The sequence below is a fragment of the Agrilus planipennis genome, unplaced genomic scaffold (assembly GCF_000699045.2).
Source record: "Agrilus planipennis isolate EAB-ADULT unplaced genomic scaffold, Apla_2.0 scaffold144, whole genome shotgun sequence".
Classification (NCBI taxonomy): domain Eukaryota; kingdom Metazoa; phylum Arthropoda; class Insecta; order Coleoptera; family Buprestidae; genus Agrilus; species Agrilus planipennis.
In genome coordinates this window covers 78,945-97,039 of record NW_020438905.1, presented here as the reverse complement: position 1 = coordinate 97,039, position 18,095 = coordinate 78,945, and the positions used below count along the sequence as shown (strand labels likewise).

Sequence of the window (18,095 nt, the reverse complement as noted above, 5' to 3'; positions counted from 1 at the left end):
TGTAAATGGTTATTTTGAGGAGCTTGACGAATCAGTCTATAGAGATGGCATTAATAGACTGGAACACCGCTATGAGAAATGTATCAGCCTTGGAGGAGATTATGTTGAGAAATAAAAAAAAAAAATTTTTAAAAACCTTGTTTTTCTTGGTCAGGCCGGAAACTTATCAATCCACCCTCGTAATTACTAAAAATCCCTGAAAGAAGATACTTTTCTATATGTCCAGATGTCTACTTAACATAATGGTTGCTTATACCTTTCAGGATATCCAAATTTTTATCAAAAACAAACCTTGTGATTCTAATTGAACAACCAAAATACTTCCGCGTACAAAATTGCGGGTTACATAAGTATACGAAATATATAAGTAAAAACATTTGAAACAATACAAAGCAACAAACAAACGTTCTGAGAAAGGAAATCTTAAGATTGAAACAGGGGATTTATATTTAAATTACTTTCACAGCCGCGACACGTCGTTTTGTGTGTTTAGCTCGCTCTTTACATAAATATCCACGCCGTCGCGGATTTTAAAACACAGATGGAACATCATACATAATGTATGTTACTTCCGGACACAAAGATGTCTAAACACAAAGCTCAGCCGTATTAGGAAAACTTTGATCAAATGCAGATTATTTTCAGTCCCTCACTTTCTTCAAACAACTGTGCCCTCCCTAAACTTGACGTAGCCGTGTCTTAACTTAATCCTCATCCCTACTGTTACGAAACTGATTAAATTTACTAATCGTGTCGCACAAGAAAAATTCAAACATTTCACTGTTCTGAAACCTGTGTTAAGTGATAAAACAACAAGGATTACACAAATATGTCATTTGTGTCCTCAAGTCATCATTCATCCATTCCCGTGATTCCTACAAAGACTATCCAAAAAATGATGTCGGTCAGTAACAGCCGACTGTCATACCGATATGCGCATGCGCGCCTTTCTATTCTCAAAGCCCAAAGAAGTTTCACTTCAAAAAAAATCCCATAGCAACTTTTAATACACCTAGCAAATAGTAAATTTTTTGCTATTACTTTGCACAATCATTTGGCTAGGACGATGTTTACAATTTCGACAGAATTCATGGTGGATTGTAAAATAAAAGTAGGTATTCATATGCGGTCAGTCGGTTCATTTTTCTCGCAAATGTAGGGTTAACGGTTGGCAGTTGTATAAAATTACATTCTGCAAAAATGTTAAAGGACCTTAATCAGGCTTTATCGTCCAGACCGCGGAAGTCAATGGGTTCGCTGCAGATGGGCGAATGCGATATTTTATAGTGCAAAGAAGAAATACTTAAAGAGTCGACCGCGTATAACCCACGTTGCAATGTCTCCCGAATAAGGCGATAAAATTTTATCACCAGTCCTCTCGCTATATCGAAGATGCAACGGAATTTTATATTTTAGCCGCAAATTTTTCACATTTCTCGAGTTGAAAATTCAATTTCCGATCAAATAACGGATTTTTAAAATAATATCGAAAAATTTAAATAGTTACCTATTATAGCATTTGTAGAAAAGATATTTTCTTTATTATCTGACTACTATTATACGTAGATGAATCAAGTAAGCCAAGTTTCTTATCTGACTGGACTCACATTTTCAGTTCAGTACCAAGGAATTTTAGTAAACTGTGAACTACAACATGTATTTCCATTAACAAATAGAGTTGTTTACTAAAAAAATAAAGACCCGCTCGGATGTCGCACGGGGAGACAATATTTTTTTTTAAAATGTTCCTTTGTGTGGGCACCTACAACATGTATTTGTTTTAATAGACAACCCGAAGCGATGCTTCATGAAACAGAGCGTGCATCAGTGGCGTCATCCCAGCTAGTTAATTAATTAAAACCACCTTGGTAACTTGTAATATATCAATCTCGAAAAAATACATACTGCAAAGAACAGATATTAGTAAAAATAAAATAAGGGTGTTCAAATTTTCAAATGTATAGCCTTATAAAAAAAAAGTGGTTTTGACTGGTTATGAGTTTTGACTCTAACATATCTGTTCTAAGAATTTTGTAAGGGTGTTCAAATTTTCAAATGTATAGCCTTATAAAAAAAAAGTGATTTTAACTGGTTATGAGTTTTGACTCTAACATATCTGTTCTAAGAATTTTGTAGGCAAAATCATATGAAAAAAAGGAAAAGTAATAAAGTAATAAAAATGTATGAGCTTTCGGTCTATACGTCAAAATATCTTGTGTGGGACCTGTGATAACTGATAACCTAACTCTGATTTCCATATATGTATACCCATTTCACCTTTTTTAAATTGATTTTCCAAACAAGCCTAAATAGATGTTACTTTTTTTATAGTATCTATCTCAGAATTTAAATATGATTCTCTATGCCTTCAGCATAAATTAACAAGATACGTTTCTGGTCAGTACATTTTGTTATTTAGCTGCTAACAATTCTGCTCTGGAATAATTTACCACAACTAAAGCGTTTAAGGAGATTTTAGAAAGAATAGGAAAACTAACAGCGCTATGGAAGTCAATACGGAATAGGCGAGATAAGTTGGTAGGACGCTTTCTCAGGCATGAAGGACTAGTTAGAGATATATTAGAAACAGAAACAGAATATAAGAGGAGTAGAGATAGATCTAGAATAGATTACTGTTCACAAATAGATAGTTAAATATGTGGTATGTTCTAGTTTTAGGAAAAATTAAGATTAGCTAAGGATAGGAAAAAGTGAAGGTGCATGTCGAACCAGTCTTAGAACTGACGACATTGATATGATGGTAAATATGATGATAAATAGTTTGAGATGACAGATGTTTCAGTTTTTGAGAAATAAATATTTGCGATTTACCTATTCAACAACGCCCAAAAACGCAACTCTTTGCAAGCAATGAAGTATGGAGTCGGTAATATGCTAAATAGCCAAATATAAAAAAAAATCATTATCATTATAAGTATGTAATCATTCAAAATTTTAATATACATAGATAAATCAAGTACTTAAACGGCCTGTAAAAACATCATCCTATCGAAATATTAAAATGGTTTATTCTCAAAATATAGGGTTTCGTTTGCCTAGTGATATATAAATTTAATTCGAGTAATGTAATACCTAATAATAAAATTGAGTATCTATCCAATAAAAAATTACCTATACCAAATAGTAAAGAAGAATATGATTCCGTTTTGGGCAACAAAAATTTGAAAACTTCCGTAGTAATAAAGGGTATAATATTATTTGGATTTATGTGCTGTAGGTGCCCATCATAGAAAACAAACGACTTTATCATATCGAACGTATCAGGATAGTTAACATTATAGAACAGCAATCAATACCAAAAATGTACGGAACATGCACCGTATCGGTTATGATACTCGTTACTGCCTACGTTACTGCTATTTATGTTGATATTTGTCTTTCAAAAATTATGGGTATGGTCGCAATTTCCGGCCTAGTGATTTTTACATCCATACTACTATATTTTTTTACGCCATTCGACTAGAACAATTCCGGGTAATTTTTTGTATGTTACTGGTGTATAAAAATATTTTTTCTCATATTTAATTCTGCATACATGTACATATGTATTTACCAAAGAAAATTCTTAAATTATGAAAATCACTTGAGATCATCATCAGGCACTTGATGAAGTTTTTTAAAATAACAAATTAAAATTCGAAATATGACAAAGCTTCGACTTCTGCAGCTGCTTACAAAAGACAGAAGTATTAGTAAACAAAGCAATTTGTTCCTTTCTTCCATGATTACAACAAACTTCCTGCAAATATACGTGAAAATTTGAAAATTTCGCTGACTTGCTGAACATTACAAAGGTAACGTATCTGATCAAGTTTTTACCGAAGAGATATGTTGACTTTCAAAGTTTAAATTCCCGATAAAAGCACTTGCCCGAAAACACGTCGTCCTTTCATAAAGTGTAATAACTTCAAATGAAGTTTTCCGTGTTTGTCGGTTGTTTGGTCCATTTCTTCTGGTCAACTTAAGACTGTAGAAAGTTTCGAATCACTAGCACCGACGACCGTGACGTCATGTCGTCCGTAACGAAGTTGTCGACAACTTCAAAAGAAGCAAGTCAGTTTAACGATCTAGGAAATTTTGGAACTAGTTTGTTTACTGTTATTTTATAAAATAAAGAATAAAAGTATGCATTTGTCTGCTAAAAGTATGAGACATGATTTAGGGCTTTTACTGCCTTTATCTTCGATGTGAACGCATCAAGGAATAAAAACAATGGTGATCCTAAATATCGTCTTTAATTAACCGCACATTATATTAACCCAGCGCAGGAGTCCACAAACTTTTAAGCTGGAATTGTTTATTGATTTTTAACATATCAAACTAAATAAAGAAGAAAACCATGAAATAATACCTCAAATACATATGTATAATTAACTTGACTCTGACTCAGTATTTAAAAATCCCTCAAGCAGCATATAGAGAAGATATCCAAAATGAAATATATTTTCAAAAAGACTTTTTTTATTAAGTACAACTTAAGTTGGATTCCTAACCGCTACTATTAAATTATGTAGTTTTTCTAGGGTGACGGTCAAATAATTACAAAACTATATGTTTTTGTAACGTTTCGGTTTATTTAACCGTCTTCAGACATTTGGAGTGTTACTGCTTGCCCGAAATAAAAATGTTCACTCTCTCAGAGTCGCTGAAAGCGAGACTCGAGTCTCCGTTTCTCATCGAGTCTCTCTGGTGTCGCTGAGAGAGACTGTAGAGAGACTGTAAAAAAAAACTGTTTAGCGTCTCGGAACGAGAGACTCAAGTCACTCATAGAGCGATCCTCATTTCTTATCCAGTCTCTGAACGAGAGACTCGATTCTCTCAATAAGTGTTGACTCGATAGACATGGTTAAAATTTTTTAAGTTCAACATATTTCAGAGATCCCAGCCTTTCCACGAGAGACTCGAGTCTCTCAATTTTTCAGTTTTATTCATTCAGTCACTCTATGAGAAACTCGAATCTCTGAATTAAAAATTTTATCGTTCGAGTCTCTCATACAGAGACTGTGAGAGATCCATAAAAACACTTAAGCAATAACTGAGAGACTGTGAAAGACTGCGAGAGACGCTGAAAGACTCTGAGAGACGGGGGAGAGACTGAAAATTTTTGTTTAGGGTGTACACAGATATTAACTTATTTTTAAACATTCCGTCATGTTGAACAACTGCATACTGAGTATCTAAGTACATGAAGTACAAATTAAGTATTTTTTCGACTACAACAGAACACTATCATCCAACACTTTTGCGAACACCTGTATTTTTTATATTTTTCTTAATTTTTCAGACGCTGTGGAGAGTTTCGATTCGCACCTTCGCGGTCCATCGTTTATCATGGAACCGCCGACACGTCTCGAATTCTCCAACTCGTCCGGAGGCTGGCTAGATTGTTCGGCTTCCGGCAGCCCACAGCCTTCGATTGACTGGCTGTCGGTGGACGGCACTTCCGTCGGAGACGTTTCCGGCATCCGCAGGGTGCTTCGGAACGGCACCTTGGTGTTACTTCCGTTCGCGGCCGCCGCATACCGTCAAGACATTCACAGCACCGTTTACCGCTGCGTCGCTTCCAACTCCGTTGGCAGGATAATCAGTCGTGATGTCCAAGTTAGAGCCGGTACGATATTTTACCTATATTTTAAATTAATTTACATTGACCACTACATTATTAGTTGTAGTATTTATACATTGTAGACGAAGCTAATTAGAAACAGATAAAAAAACGGAACCATTAATTTTTTTAAAAAAGATTTACAGGTTATTTGAGGTTTTGGTCATTTAGAGATATACATAGTTTGGCACAATACAATAACAAAAAAACAAACGTACAAATGCCTGTAATGTACAGTCTTTATTCACTATGTACAGTAATATTAAGGGAAAATTTATATATCTACAAAAGGATGTAACGTAATAGAGAAAAATAGCAAGAGAGTTGACAGTTAAGAATGACTGTGAGATAACTGATAGCGCGTTCTGTCCTGTTCTGACTTTTCTGAGGGTTTGTGAAAGGTTATAGGACAGTGAGTAGGGAAACATTCACGGAGGATTCTAGTTTGGTGTTATTCGATGGCAAACCAGGAAAATGGGTGAAGCCATCTCGCACCGCCCAGTGATAAACATAAACATGAGGGTAGTGACCTTACCGAAAGCGCTAACTGCTCCGGCAATGGTAATTATGACGGGGATACGCGTGATACCGCCGGTACATTCCCATTGCACCGTCCATATATGACCACCGTGTTCGCTTATTCTGCATGTGAATACATTGGTTTTTGTTTGATATTTCCATATTCAACATTGAATTTATTTTTGTATTTTGTGGCAATATTTTGTCAATTGAAAGCTAACGAATGCAGAATATTACTAATCATTAAGTACAATTGACTTTTCTACGTATCAGCTGTTTACGAATAGGTATGTGTGTTTCGTCGAAAGCCTATAAGATAACACGGCAACTGTTCTGAATTATTGACGGCTTGTTAACTGGAGCACTTTCTGCATCCCCTACGTTGTGGTACTATGACGAGATGCACTCTACAGTGCCTCTAGATATTACCCTTTAAATTTTTCGGAATTTTGATCATACGTAATGTATATTCTACAATATCTAGAATCATGAAATTTAGCAAGGAACAATGTTTTGTACTGGTACACGAGCACACTTGACCGTTTCTGTTTTGCATCAAAAGTACCTAAACTAAAACTTCATTGCTAAATTTACTTCATATTCCGGTTTCTCATGCTAAAAAGCACCCCAAATAAACTGCAATTTACCATTCTAAACTTACTTAAAGTTTTTCTATTCCATTAGAAAAAACAGTCGTATTCCTATGCGATAGGAATACAAAATGGCATAAACAGCGATGTATCATGCCTTTGACTAATATTGTTTTATCCTCGAAAGCCTAAATTTCAGTACGAATTTTATCTACAAGAGTCTTCTGCATTGGCAATACCTTTTCGCGAAAATACAGTTCATGTTTCCCCTTTAAGCAATATTTCAGTTCATTGTGTTCGTAAACAGAAGCCGTTTTATTAAAATTTCCCTCAAATAAAGAACAAACGATCATGCATACTCACATATATACAAGTATACAATACACATAATCGTTCCAAACGCACCAACGAAACCAATAGAGCGAAATATAAAGGCAGTCAAAGCTTGTGATGGGGTTTCCCTGCCCATAAAAACAGGATATTTATACTTATGAAAAAGGAATGGGCTTTGTTAGAATTTCATATTTTTCGGTTCATTCGGAAGAGTGATTCGTAATATTCGTGAACGTAAATTTCGAAAAAAAAAAAATGCGGGACGTCCCTCGTCGAGTGCTTTCCCGGTTCGACGAACCAGAAACTATAAGCGAAAATCTCGCGTTTCCAATTTACCTTCTATTTCGTACACTGGTACAGCCATATACAGCTAGTACCTACCTACCTACATGTCACAACGAAATAAAAAAGAACTCTAAACAATAGAGCGCACTCACGTCGTCTATCATCCCCTTTATTTCCTCTTCGTATGCTTTTTTGTCGTTGCAAAATCTACCTACACATTTTCCCCCTTTTTGTCATAGTTACATACTAGCTACATTTAGAGTTAGCCAATGACACGCTTTTAATCTTTTCTAAATGACACAAGAACAAAAGCATTTCAATACACTTTTTAACAAAACATATGAGAACGGATGTAGAAAACAATGACAATGTGATTGTATACATATGAACATCTAATTAAATTGATTCCAGATTTTTATCTATTACAGTTTTTGAGAAACATGAATTTGAAAAGTAATCAACTTCGTCCATTATTTCAAAAGTCCTTAGGGAATCGGCGCGAAAAGCGGTATATACGGGAAGATACCAACTCATGCGGCGATTTTATTGCTAAGGGGTACTACCAACTGCGGCAATCGTATTGTAATGTTCGTGGGTTTAACAAAATTAACTTCTAAGACTGATAACGACAAAAACTATTTATTTACATTAATTATTAAAGAACTTAATATTATTAAATTATTACTAAAGTTATTTTTCTATTTATTTACACTACTGTTGATATATCACTATTCACTGCGCTATTTATTTCACTGCTATCACTGTCAATTTATTTCTAGATTCACTTCTGCAACGGTCAATTTATTTCCTCTCTTCTCGGCGATCGTCTCTTCCTTTAAATACTCTTTTGTTTACTTTCGGGAACCTTCTGGAAACATCCGGATAGTTTATTTTTTATTTGAACTGTTTTCCCAGAACGCAGGTACGATACACACATTTACAAATACGGCGCACATGAAGAAAGGCGCCCGCGGCTAGTCGGCTAATCGATAAGCCGAATTAAATAGTTAGTACAAAGAAACAAGTATTTTAAAAATACGTATTTTGCATTTAGCATTTAAAACAGTAAAGAGAAATATATTTTGTATTTTACATTTACTACGTAGTCGCACGACATTAATTTTATGATATGCTGCAGTTGATATACGTCCTTAATCATATATCATGTTTTTATTGTGTATTAAACGCATATTATTATTTTACAAATAAGTTGTATGGGTCAAATCACTATGCTTATTCGGTTACATCCTTTGAAACGGATACATATTCTATTATATTCCTAAGTTACTTCAAACGTAAAAAAGGTAACGTTATGCTCAAGACCGTCTATTGTTTTAGAAAGTTCTATTGTCCCGATAACTATGTTACGGTCTCAAGAGTTGAAACCATGAATTGTTTTGGCTCGTATGGTTTGACGAACCCTTCTCTCTTTTTTTTACAGTGGTGACTCAGGCATACAAAGTAGAAGTGGAGGCTCTTGGAGCAGCAAGGGGTTGTACAGCATTGCTGAAGTGTGTGGTGCCATCGTTCGTAAAAGAGTTCGTACGGGTTGTATCTTGGATACAGGAACCATCATTCTATATCTACCCTTCGCTACAGGGAGGTATGTATTTTCCATAAGTGCGAAATCAACACTTGCTTGTAGCGACAAATTAATACATTAAAATTATTCCATTAAGATTTTCAAGTGTTAATTAATGTTATATCAACTAGTTCTTCTCCCCTATCAGTCACTGTGAGCTAGAAATTGATAGCATCATTGATTCGAGTGGACTAAATTCACTTTTGTGAACAATTTGTTTAATCACTTTCTTTGTGTTAAAAATAAATTAAATTTAAAGGAATTGTTTGTAAATAGGTATGCAACACATCGTACGCTTCAGCATAAGAAATTGCTGATACTAACTACGTAATACTACTTTGCCCTGTGTTGACAGCACTCGTAATTTCTTTTATATGTAATATTCACAATATAAAAAGAAAATACCGAGAAAACTTAATCAAGTTTTACTTGAGAACTTCGAAAAATTTAATTTAAAAAGAATACAAAAAATCACTGAAAAGTACTTTCAGTTATTCTATGAAAGTTTCTTAAATAAAATCTACCTTCTTGTTGTCTACTTTCTTCACATCTTCCTACATTAACCCATATTTATTATCTATGACGGATAAACTATTCCTTAATAAAAATAGTTTTGGAAGGACTGTTCGTGTATTTGAGAGCAATGTTTTTTATTAGCAGAACCGTCAAAGCTAAAGTGTAAAAAGCGCAATCTCTCCAACCGTAAGAGAATGTCCGCAATCGCCGTTTCAAAAAGAATTTCACGGTAGACCGGAACCAGGGCGTTTCCACAATGTCAGAGAGAAACTAAGTATTTGTGGTCTCTTTGACTCTGATAGGACTCTGACTCTAGCTTAATATTAGAAGTATGAAATTTTTCATTAAGGCACCATGATCCACTATAAAAGTGTTCGTATACTTGAACCACGGCTCTACATAGCTAGCAATGAGGAGGCAGTAAAAAGAGTCGGTGAACAAAGTGTGCTAGGAAGGGGAGAGATAGGGCAACTTCTGGAAGTGAGAGATACAAATGTCCGCAGTGAGCCAAGTTTTTGGTAATTAAGATGCATCGCTTTTAGGTTTATTTATAAAGAGACATATTAGAAAAAGGAAGAGGAGTAAAAAGGGGTAAAAGTAAAACTAAATAAATATTTAAGGATGTGGGATATTCTAGATTCAGGAAAATACGAAAATTGGCACAGGACAAGAGAGGCACTCTTCGATCCTACAACGATGATAATTACTAGGTACAGTATACAACATTATCGGCTCATTTTCAAATTTGTAAAGCGCCTTCGAGATTATTTCAACCATTTGGAAGGTAATCCCATATAAATATATAGGCAAACAGATAAAAACTGTTAGTGGAGTCGCTTGTGTCTCAATTGTATGCAAATAACTGTATGGGTTTAAAAAGGGCTGTTATGTCGATATTAAAGCACTTTTATTTATTTATCGAACTAGGTACAGAAAAAGTAGATTTAATGTGAATAGCAACTGGGAGTACCTACACATGCTTCGGTGTGTCGACCTAGGCAAGTGATACAAAACAAAAAACAATTTAAACATAAACTTAATTCAATAACTAGTCTAAATACACAAGTTAGTGATATTGTATTGTTCATATTAACTTGGGATATGGGATATTAAACATTTTTAATTAATTAGTTAAGTGTATAACTGCATGGATTTGTACATATTGTAGCGACCACGAGCGTGATTGTGTGCGATCGAGCATACGTGTGTGTGAGCGGCTTATCGATTCGCCGACTAGCCGCGGGCGCTTTTCTTCATGTGCGCAGTATCTGTAAACGTGTGTGTCGTACCTGCGTTCCGGGAAAGCAATTAAACCGTTCAAAGAAAACGAGACTTCTCTGGACGGCTGAAGAACTTTCCCGAAAGGAGGCAAGGGAGTATAAAAAGGAAGAGACGATCGCCGAAGTAGAGTAGAAATAAATTGACCGTTGCAGAGGTGAAAGTTATAGGAGTGAAATAAATAGAACAGTGAATAGTAACAGTAGTGTAAATAAATAGAATAATTACCTAAGTTTAGTAATAAGTTAATAGTGTTTTTAAGTCCTTCAATAATAATTAGTGTAAATAAATAGTTCTCTTCTTAAAAGCTAACTTGTTAAACCCACGAACATTACAATATACATATTTGTATGTGCGGCACTGTTTAGCGAAATGATCTCTGTTTTTCGACTAATCAAATTTTGTGTTACGATATTTTTGATTGAAAATGTTAGAATAAGAAAATATTTGCATTAATGTAACGTTTAAGTATTTCACGCTTAGGGGTAACAAATACGTTTCACTGTATTACATTTCTTCTACATTCAAGTGCTCGGTAATCCAGTTAAGCCATGTTAATTAGTCCGATATCATAGGAGTTCACCCTTCGTAATTAATGAAACCTGCCAAGAACGAGTGAAAAGAAGAAGGCTCCACCTGATACAAGGCATACCTACTTACAAGCCGTGCAGTTGATAAAACGACCTATTTCTAAAACGGCTTCGGATAAATTTTCTTGCATTCATTATCATACTTGTAAACTTCTCGTTTACATTTTACTTACCGAGCACAAGGACTATATGTCACAACGTGATAAATTTTCCCTTTAGTCAATTCAGTTTTTAACTGATTAAAACTAACACAATAAAGATTATGCAAAAATATGTATATATTTAAAGTGGTCTACGCTTATCTAATAAAGGGCCTCACGACGTTCTCAGATGATGTCAATATCGGAGGCGCAATTAAGAAACATTTTGTTCTCAGCGTGGATCCTGAGGGAACACTAACGTTACTGTCCTATCCACTACTTCTTACATAAATATAATAAAACCCCATGCTGATTAGTTAGTTCATTAAAAGACTATTTTATACTAATAAATTAACCTAATTAATTGTCGATCATAGTTGTCAATCAAATGGACTGAAAATGTATCTTCACTTCTGTTGCATTCGGAAAAAGTTTTTAATTAAAACTGTATACTATCGATGAGAAAATCAATTTGTAACATTTACCTTGACTTTTATATGCATTCTTCATCGTTTTCGAATTGACCCGATTAGCAATAATGCTTATATTTTCACTTATTGTTAAAGAAAATTCATTCATTTACTTGAATTCGTATGAATTTGAAATTACTTAATGAGCCGCAACGTAGTGAAACAAGTACATATCTCAAGTTAAGCAATAAAATCTGGGTAAATTACAACTTTTTCAATACATAGTTGGGACAATCAAAATTGGCAAACTATAAGAACGTTTAAGTTCATGTTCAATAATTTATTGAAGCTAACAGACGAGAATTATCATTTTGATCTTATGTATACTTCATTTAGTTTCTGTAGCGATGTGACCTTCATTTTGACCGGCGCAAAGTAGAAAAGAACAGCACTAGGCCAGAAAAGAAAGGGGACAACTCACGGCCAAACTCTCAACCGGTACCGTACAGTACTGCACGGAAAAAACGACCATTTTATCCACTACAATTGCATTGCTCAAATGTGCTGTTTTTGGTACCAATTAATACTGAAAATATCAAAGAGATGTTTATTTATATTTGAAGACATATTAAAGGCTTTAACGCTTATTTTCAACTCGCACTACTATTCATGATTGAACAAAACTTTTGGCAGGTACTGTATGAAAAAGTACGTTTAATAAACAACAGTCGAGAGTATAATGAGCTTTTTTCTCCTTACCTACGATTTCGCCAGCGCGCATCCAAGACATTGGAAGGGGCACATCGCTAGAGAAGGTAAATGAAGTATAACTTGATGTAATATCCAAATACAGATAGTGTAACGCCATCCAGTGAATATTTGCTGTACTGAAATATTTCATGCGTTATGCAAGGTTCAGCTTCAGTTAAGCAAGTTAAAATAGACTTTGTCTAACGCTTGAAAAACCTCAGTAACAGCAAATTCCCACTAGATAGTGATATACTGTCTATACTTTGGGTGTTTGAAATTTTAACTTCAAATTTTCTTGCTGGTAATATTTACGTTGTTTGATAACTTGATATAAGAATACATTTGACAGCTTTCATAAGCAAATACCTGTAGGTTTACATGTATTTGGTAAAATAAGTTTTTGTATTTTCCAAATTAAATTCTTCTTCGAACTTCACATTCGATAACTCGAGCATCATACCTGACGACGAAGAATTCCGTAACTTTTCATTTTGCTAGTGCTGCAATGCAATATCCTTGTTCGGATTTAATTGAGTATGCTGAGATTGTGCCAGAAAATTCTGCATGAAATGAGAAACACATACGGTCATAAAACAGGCATGCATATGTACAATGTGCAAAGCGTGACAACGTAAAATGCACGTGGTATTTTTCGATTTTCTACGTTTATAACTTTGCGCCTGTAACGTATAACTTCGAAATTCTTTCATTTAATAACATCTGTTCCAGATGGAAAGTTTCATCAACTGCCCTCCGGAGATTTACTTATTCATAATCTGGAGTTCAGCGATCAATTCGCAATGTACCGCTGCAGAACGATGCACAGGCTTAGTAGGCAATATACCGTCAGTGGACCTGCCAATGTAAGAATTACAGGTAGGTTTATATCAATTTTGCAGCCACTAAGGTCAATTTGGATGATCATTAATTGGAAATATTATGATATATATCACCGATAATATATCGTGTACATAATTATATGTTCATGTGTTTAATATATGCGATCGTCATCTTATGGTCGTCAGTCCTAAAACTGGCTCGACACGCACCTCCACTCTTTCCTATCCTGAGCTAATCTTCGCATTTCCCTAAAACTAGAACAACCCACATCCTTAACTATTTGCGAACAGTAATCTAATCTAGGTCTACCTCTACCCCTCCTAACTCCCGTTTCTGCCCCTAATATGTCTCTGACTAGACCTTCATGCCTGAGAAGGTGTCCTACCAACCTATCTCGCCTATTTCTTATTGACTTCCATAGAGTCCTATGTTCTCCTATTCCTTCTAATACCTCTTCATTTCTATCCTTCTCTATCCATGGTATCCTCATCATTCGCCTGTAACACCATATTTCGAACGCTTCTAACCTTTTTTTCCGCCGCGTCCACCGTCTATGTTTCGCACCCATACAGGGCCGCGCTCCGAACATACACCATTAACAATCTTTTTCGAATTTCTAAATTAACCGTTCGCGAGCACAGAAGAAGATAACTAAAATCGGTCACTTCTAATGATAACAATGATAAATCCTTTACAATAGTTTAATTATACAGTTTACCGTTGGGATTAGATAGAACTTGTTTGTAATCTTTGGCCATTAGAAAGAGTAGGAAAAGCTTTTTCATGCACTTTCCACCACTCTAAAATGTTTTGATTCCTATTTGCTCTTTCTAACAGCAAGAGTTAACAAGTTGAAGTAAAAATGTGAAAAAATCATATTCGGTTGAGTTTAGTTAAATTTACAATAAAATATTTCACAGATGGTCACCAGATTTTATATTTCGTAAAATATATTGTTCTCTGTGCTGACCTTTTTTCATTTTTCAAATAAAAACTTCATAAAAAAATCAACGAGACGCTTTTCCGAGACAAGACGAAAAAAATCTCGTTTTCGTGTGAAGCCCTATGCTTATCTCATCACTACATCTAAATAATATAAGGGAGAAAATGAAAATTAATTTCCATTTGGTTGTTTTTAATTTTAAAGTCTAGTTTATTCCACTGACTGATGTATATGCTTTTACAATTGTAAATACATAGGGAAATTGAGCGCATTGAAAGTTGGCCTCATCCAAGTAAAGCCTTTCTGCAGCGAAATATGATCGAATGCAGCATTTAATTAAAACCGGTCGCATTTCGAAGTCTAATTAATGAAAAGAATGTGTCGAATTTAAGTTGCACACAAGTGGGTGACTAGAGGGAGTGCAAGATTTTAATTAAATGAAGTAAAATTTCGAGTAGGTACCTATATAATCTAATCGAATCACAGTTACAAAGACCGTTACTTAATTAATCCAGTGTTTGCCTTTAAACATATCCTTCAACGGTCGTATATTCATTCAAAGCTCGGCGCTGCAGTGTTGTAGTGGCGCGACGCAACGGTGGCGTCGGGATTTTTCATAGGAAAAATGCACACCCAAGCATTCCAACACAGCCGCACTCTTTAATTTATTTCTGCAAAGTTTGATTTCGTTCTCTTTTCGTCAGCTAGTGATTTCTTTGTTTGAAATCCGAATTCTACAATTATCAAAGGAATAAGCGCTCAAAAGCTCGACCCATTTTAATTACGGTGCGGAACTTTTCAGTTCCACACAGACCTGGATGAATAAAGTTTTAAACGTAACGACATCCTTAATAGCGGTTGCTTTGTTCTTTTATGAGAAAACTGCATAAAGGAGGGAGAAGCCGAAAACTTTTTGCCTTCGCGGTCTATTAATAATAATTTTTCGAGATCCGATTCTAATTCGACGTTCATTCACCTCAAAGAAAAAACAGGAGCAGTTCTTATCATTTCTTTTAATTTATTTGAATTCTTTACTAAATACCTTCGTTCGGGCTTCTCGTTCCTTTGAAATTAGTACCTACTAATCTGAAATTTTAGGCTTGATTTCTCATTTGAATATTTTTATTACAGGGCTGAACATAATACTGTAGATCAATGGTAAAGAACGTAATATTTAATGATAGAGATCTAGCGCAGTCAACGAGGCTCTTTTTCTATCGAACATTTCCGTTACTACGCAATTTTTTTGTAAAATAGAAAAAAAATACGATAATTCTAAATTTCGTTATATCCAAACCCTGAGATGTTAGGACAACATTTCTTAATTCAACAGTTAGTAAAAACAATCGGTTGTCTGTAAAGTCGGTTTACTGACGATAACTGAACGTGACAACGTCATAAGAAAATACTGATGGAATGGTTTCATTTTTCAAAAGAAAATTTTAATTTTATTTGTTTGATAGACATTTTGTATGGATATAGAGAAGGAGGTAAATGGAAATGTATGTATTATTGTATAGCAGCTGTCCACGCGGACGCATCGCTCACTCAAGTAGGAGAGAGACAGATGTCGAACGCTGCCGAACGCGGAGACCGATTGTGCCTCTTTGTCGCTCGTTCCGCGCTCTCGCTTGCACTTCAAGCCTTTAATGGAACGCCTCAGAGCGAGGTAACGCCGCATGAGTAATGTTTTTTCGTGCTCCATCGAGTTATAAGACGTTGCCACGTCAAAATTATTCCTTTTTTACTTTTTGGGAAATATCTCCTCTCAAGTGCATATTTCTTGCTTCCTTGACTGAACTAATAACGACAGTTTGAAAATTATTAAAATTAATATTAGGTAGATAACATACTGACATCTATTGACCGTAACATGGATTACGATGATACAATTGCAACGATCAAATTGGCAGTCCACAATAAATTATCTGTGAGAATGGAATTATCTTCTGTCTTGTTTCCTCTTGGGAATTCAGTCATTTGCTGCGTTTTGAACACGACCTTGTTAAGTTAGGAAATGCTTCACCAGTAATACAGACAAAATGAAAAGAGATAACCGAATAATAGTAAGCGGTGCAAAGGTTAAAGGTTGCTTAGATACGCAAAAGGTCACGGTCGGCTTTATAACTGCCTGGTTGGAATTATATCTTTAAACAAGAGCCCTGCTGTCCTAAATTCCTGAGAATATTGAACTTTCTTTGAAGTTCGATGCTGGCAACATTCTCAAATTCTGCTTCATATCAATTGGTGTAATGTTATTCCTCTTTTTCTCTATTAGTGTCCGCTGCAATTCGTACCTGACATCTCTTTTCTATGTTTACGATATTCCCTATAACGTCTGTCTTGAATAAAAGTAGACGTTCTGTTACAAACTTCTCTAGTCTAGTTTAGTAGTAATTTGAAAGAAGGAACTAAATGCCACATTTTTATTGCGGACAATGCCAATTTTAAACGTCCCAACTATGCATGTGCTTCAGTTCTGGCACTCCTTCGTACCATCATAGCCTGAAGTTTGTCATCTCCAATTAATAAAATTATACAGAAAGTATAATAATTTTACAGGTTGCGATCACAAGTATAACTTAATTATTACTATCTAATTGTAATGAAGTCTCTTATGGTTAAACCTTTTTAATAGCACCTCCGGTGAAAACACTGCCAGCGCTTGGATGGGAAATTTTAACCTAACCTAACCACCCATCCATAGTAGTAGAGATGCAATTACAAGAATAAATTTAGTTGCATTAAGAATGAGTTTTTTAAAGTGCACAGGACCACTTCGTTGTATATGTATACGTACTGAAGAAAAGGATAAGAAACAGCTTTCGGTAAAGTGAAAAATGTCGAGATCAAACATGTGCCGCAAATGCACATGTAAAACTCCTTAAATCCCAGCCGGTGGAAGAGCGCAGTGTATATTTACTTAATTTCTCGACTCGTAATGGATGCATTGTTCTCCTTTGGTTGCAGTTGGCGCGGCGGACTCGATGTAGAATTACTAAAAGCTTCGCGTATGTTTATGTTCTCCCGCGGGAAGCATTTTCTGGAGTACGAAAGCGTGTAGCGAGCAGGGATTTTACAATCCGTTTCCTACGACACTCCTCCCGCCGGTAGGTGTATATCTACCACGGTGTACGGCGTCGATTTTTCTTTTTACTTTTTACAACCACCGTTGCTACTAATCCCAATCCTTTCGGGGCGAATATCGAACGATTTTTAAAAGAGTTTCTGTTGTTGTAATTTATTACCGCTACGAATAAGATAACTAGGATTGTAAGGTATTAGATACCTCCCGTACGAAAAAACTACAAGTTTGCGATAAAACTCACAATAATATAAAAAAATCGGTTGTCTGTAAAGTCGGTTTACTGACGATAGTTGAACGTGACAACGTCATAAGAAAATACTGATGGAATGTTTTCATTTTTCAAAAGAAAATTTTAATTTTATTTGTTTGATAGATATTTTGTATGGATATAGAGAAGGAGGTAAATGGAAATGTATTATTGTATAGCAGCTGTCCACGCGGACGCATCGCTCACTCAAGTAGGAAAGAGACAAATGTCGAACGCTGCCGAACGCGGAGGCCGATTGTGCCTCTTTGTCGCTCGTTCCGCGCTCTCGCTTGCACTTCAAGCCTTAAATGGAACGCCTCAGAGCGAGGTAACGCCGCATGAGTCATGTTTTTTCGTG

General features: G+C 35.3%; 1 protein-coding gene across 5 annotated transcripts in view; it reads left to right on the top strand.

Annotated features, from left to right (window-relative positions):
• The window catches only part of LOC108737726 (Down syndrome cell adhesion molecule-like protein Dscam2), a 106,164-nt gene that overhangs the window by 44,109 nt on the left and 43,960 nt on the right, over positions 1 to 18,095 (top strand). For all 5 annotated transcript variants that reach the window (XR_001937893.1, XM_018470804.1, XM_025973359.1 and 2 more), the window contains exons 2-4: positions 5,306 to 5,632; positions 8,795 to 8,956; positions 13,349 to 13,495. Coding sequence is in view for 4 of the 5 variants with exons in the window: in XM_018470804.1 (XP_018326306.1) it covers positions 5,306 to 5,632; positions 8,795 to 8,956; positions 13,349 to 13,495 (636 nt within the window). In the remaining variant the exon portion in view is untranslated. The remainder of the gene's footprint in view (positions 1 to 5,305; positions 5,633 to 8,794; positions 8,957 to 13,348; positions 13,496 to 18,095) is intronic.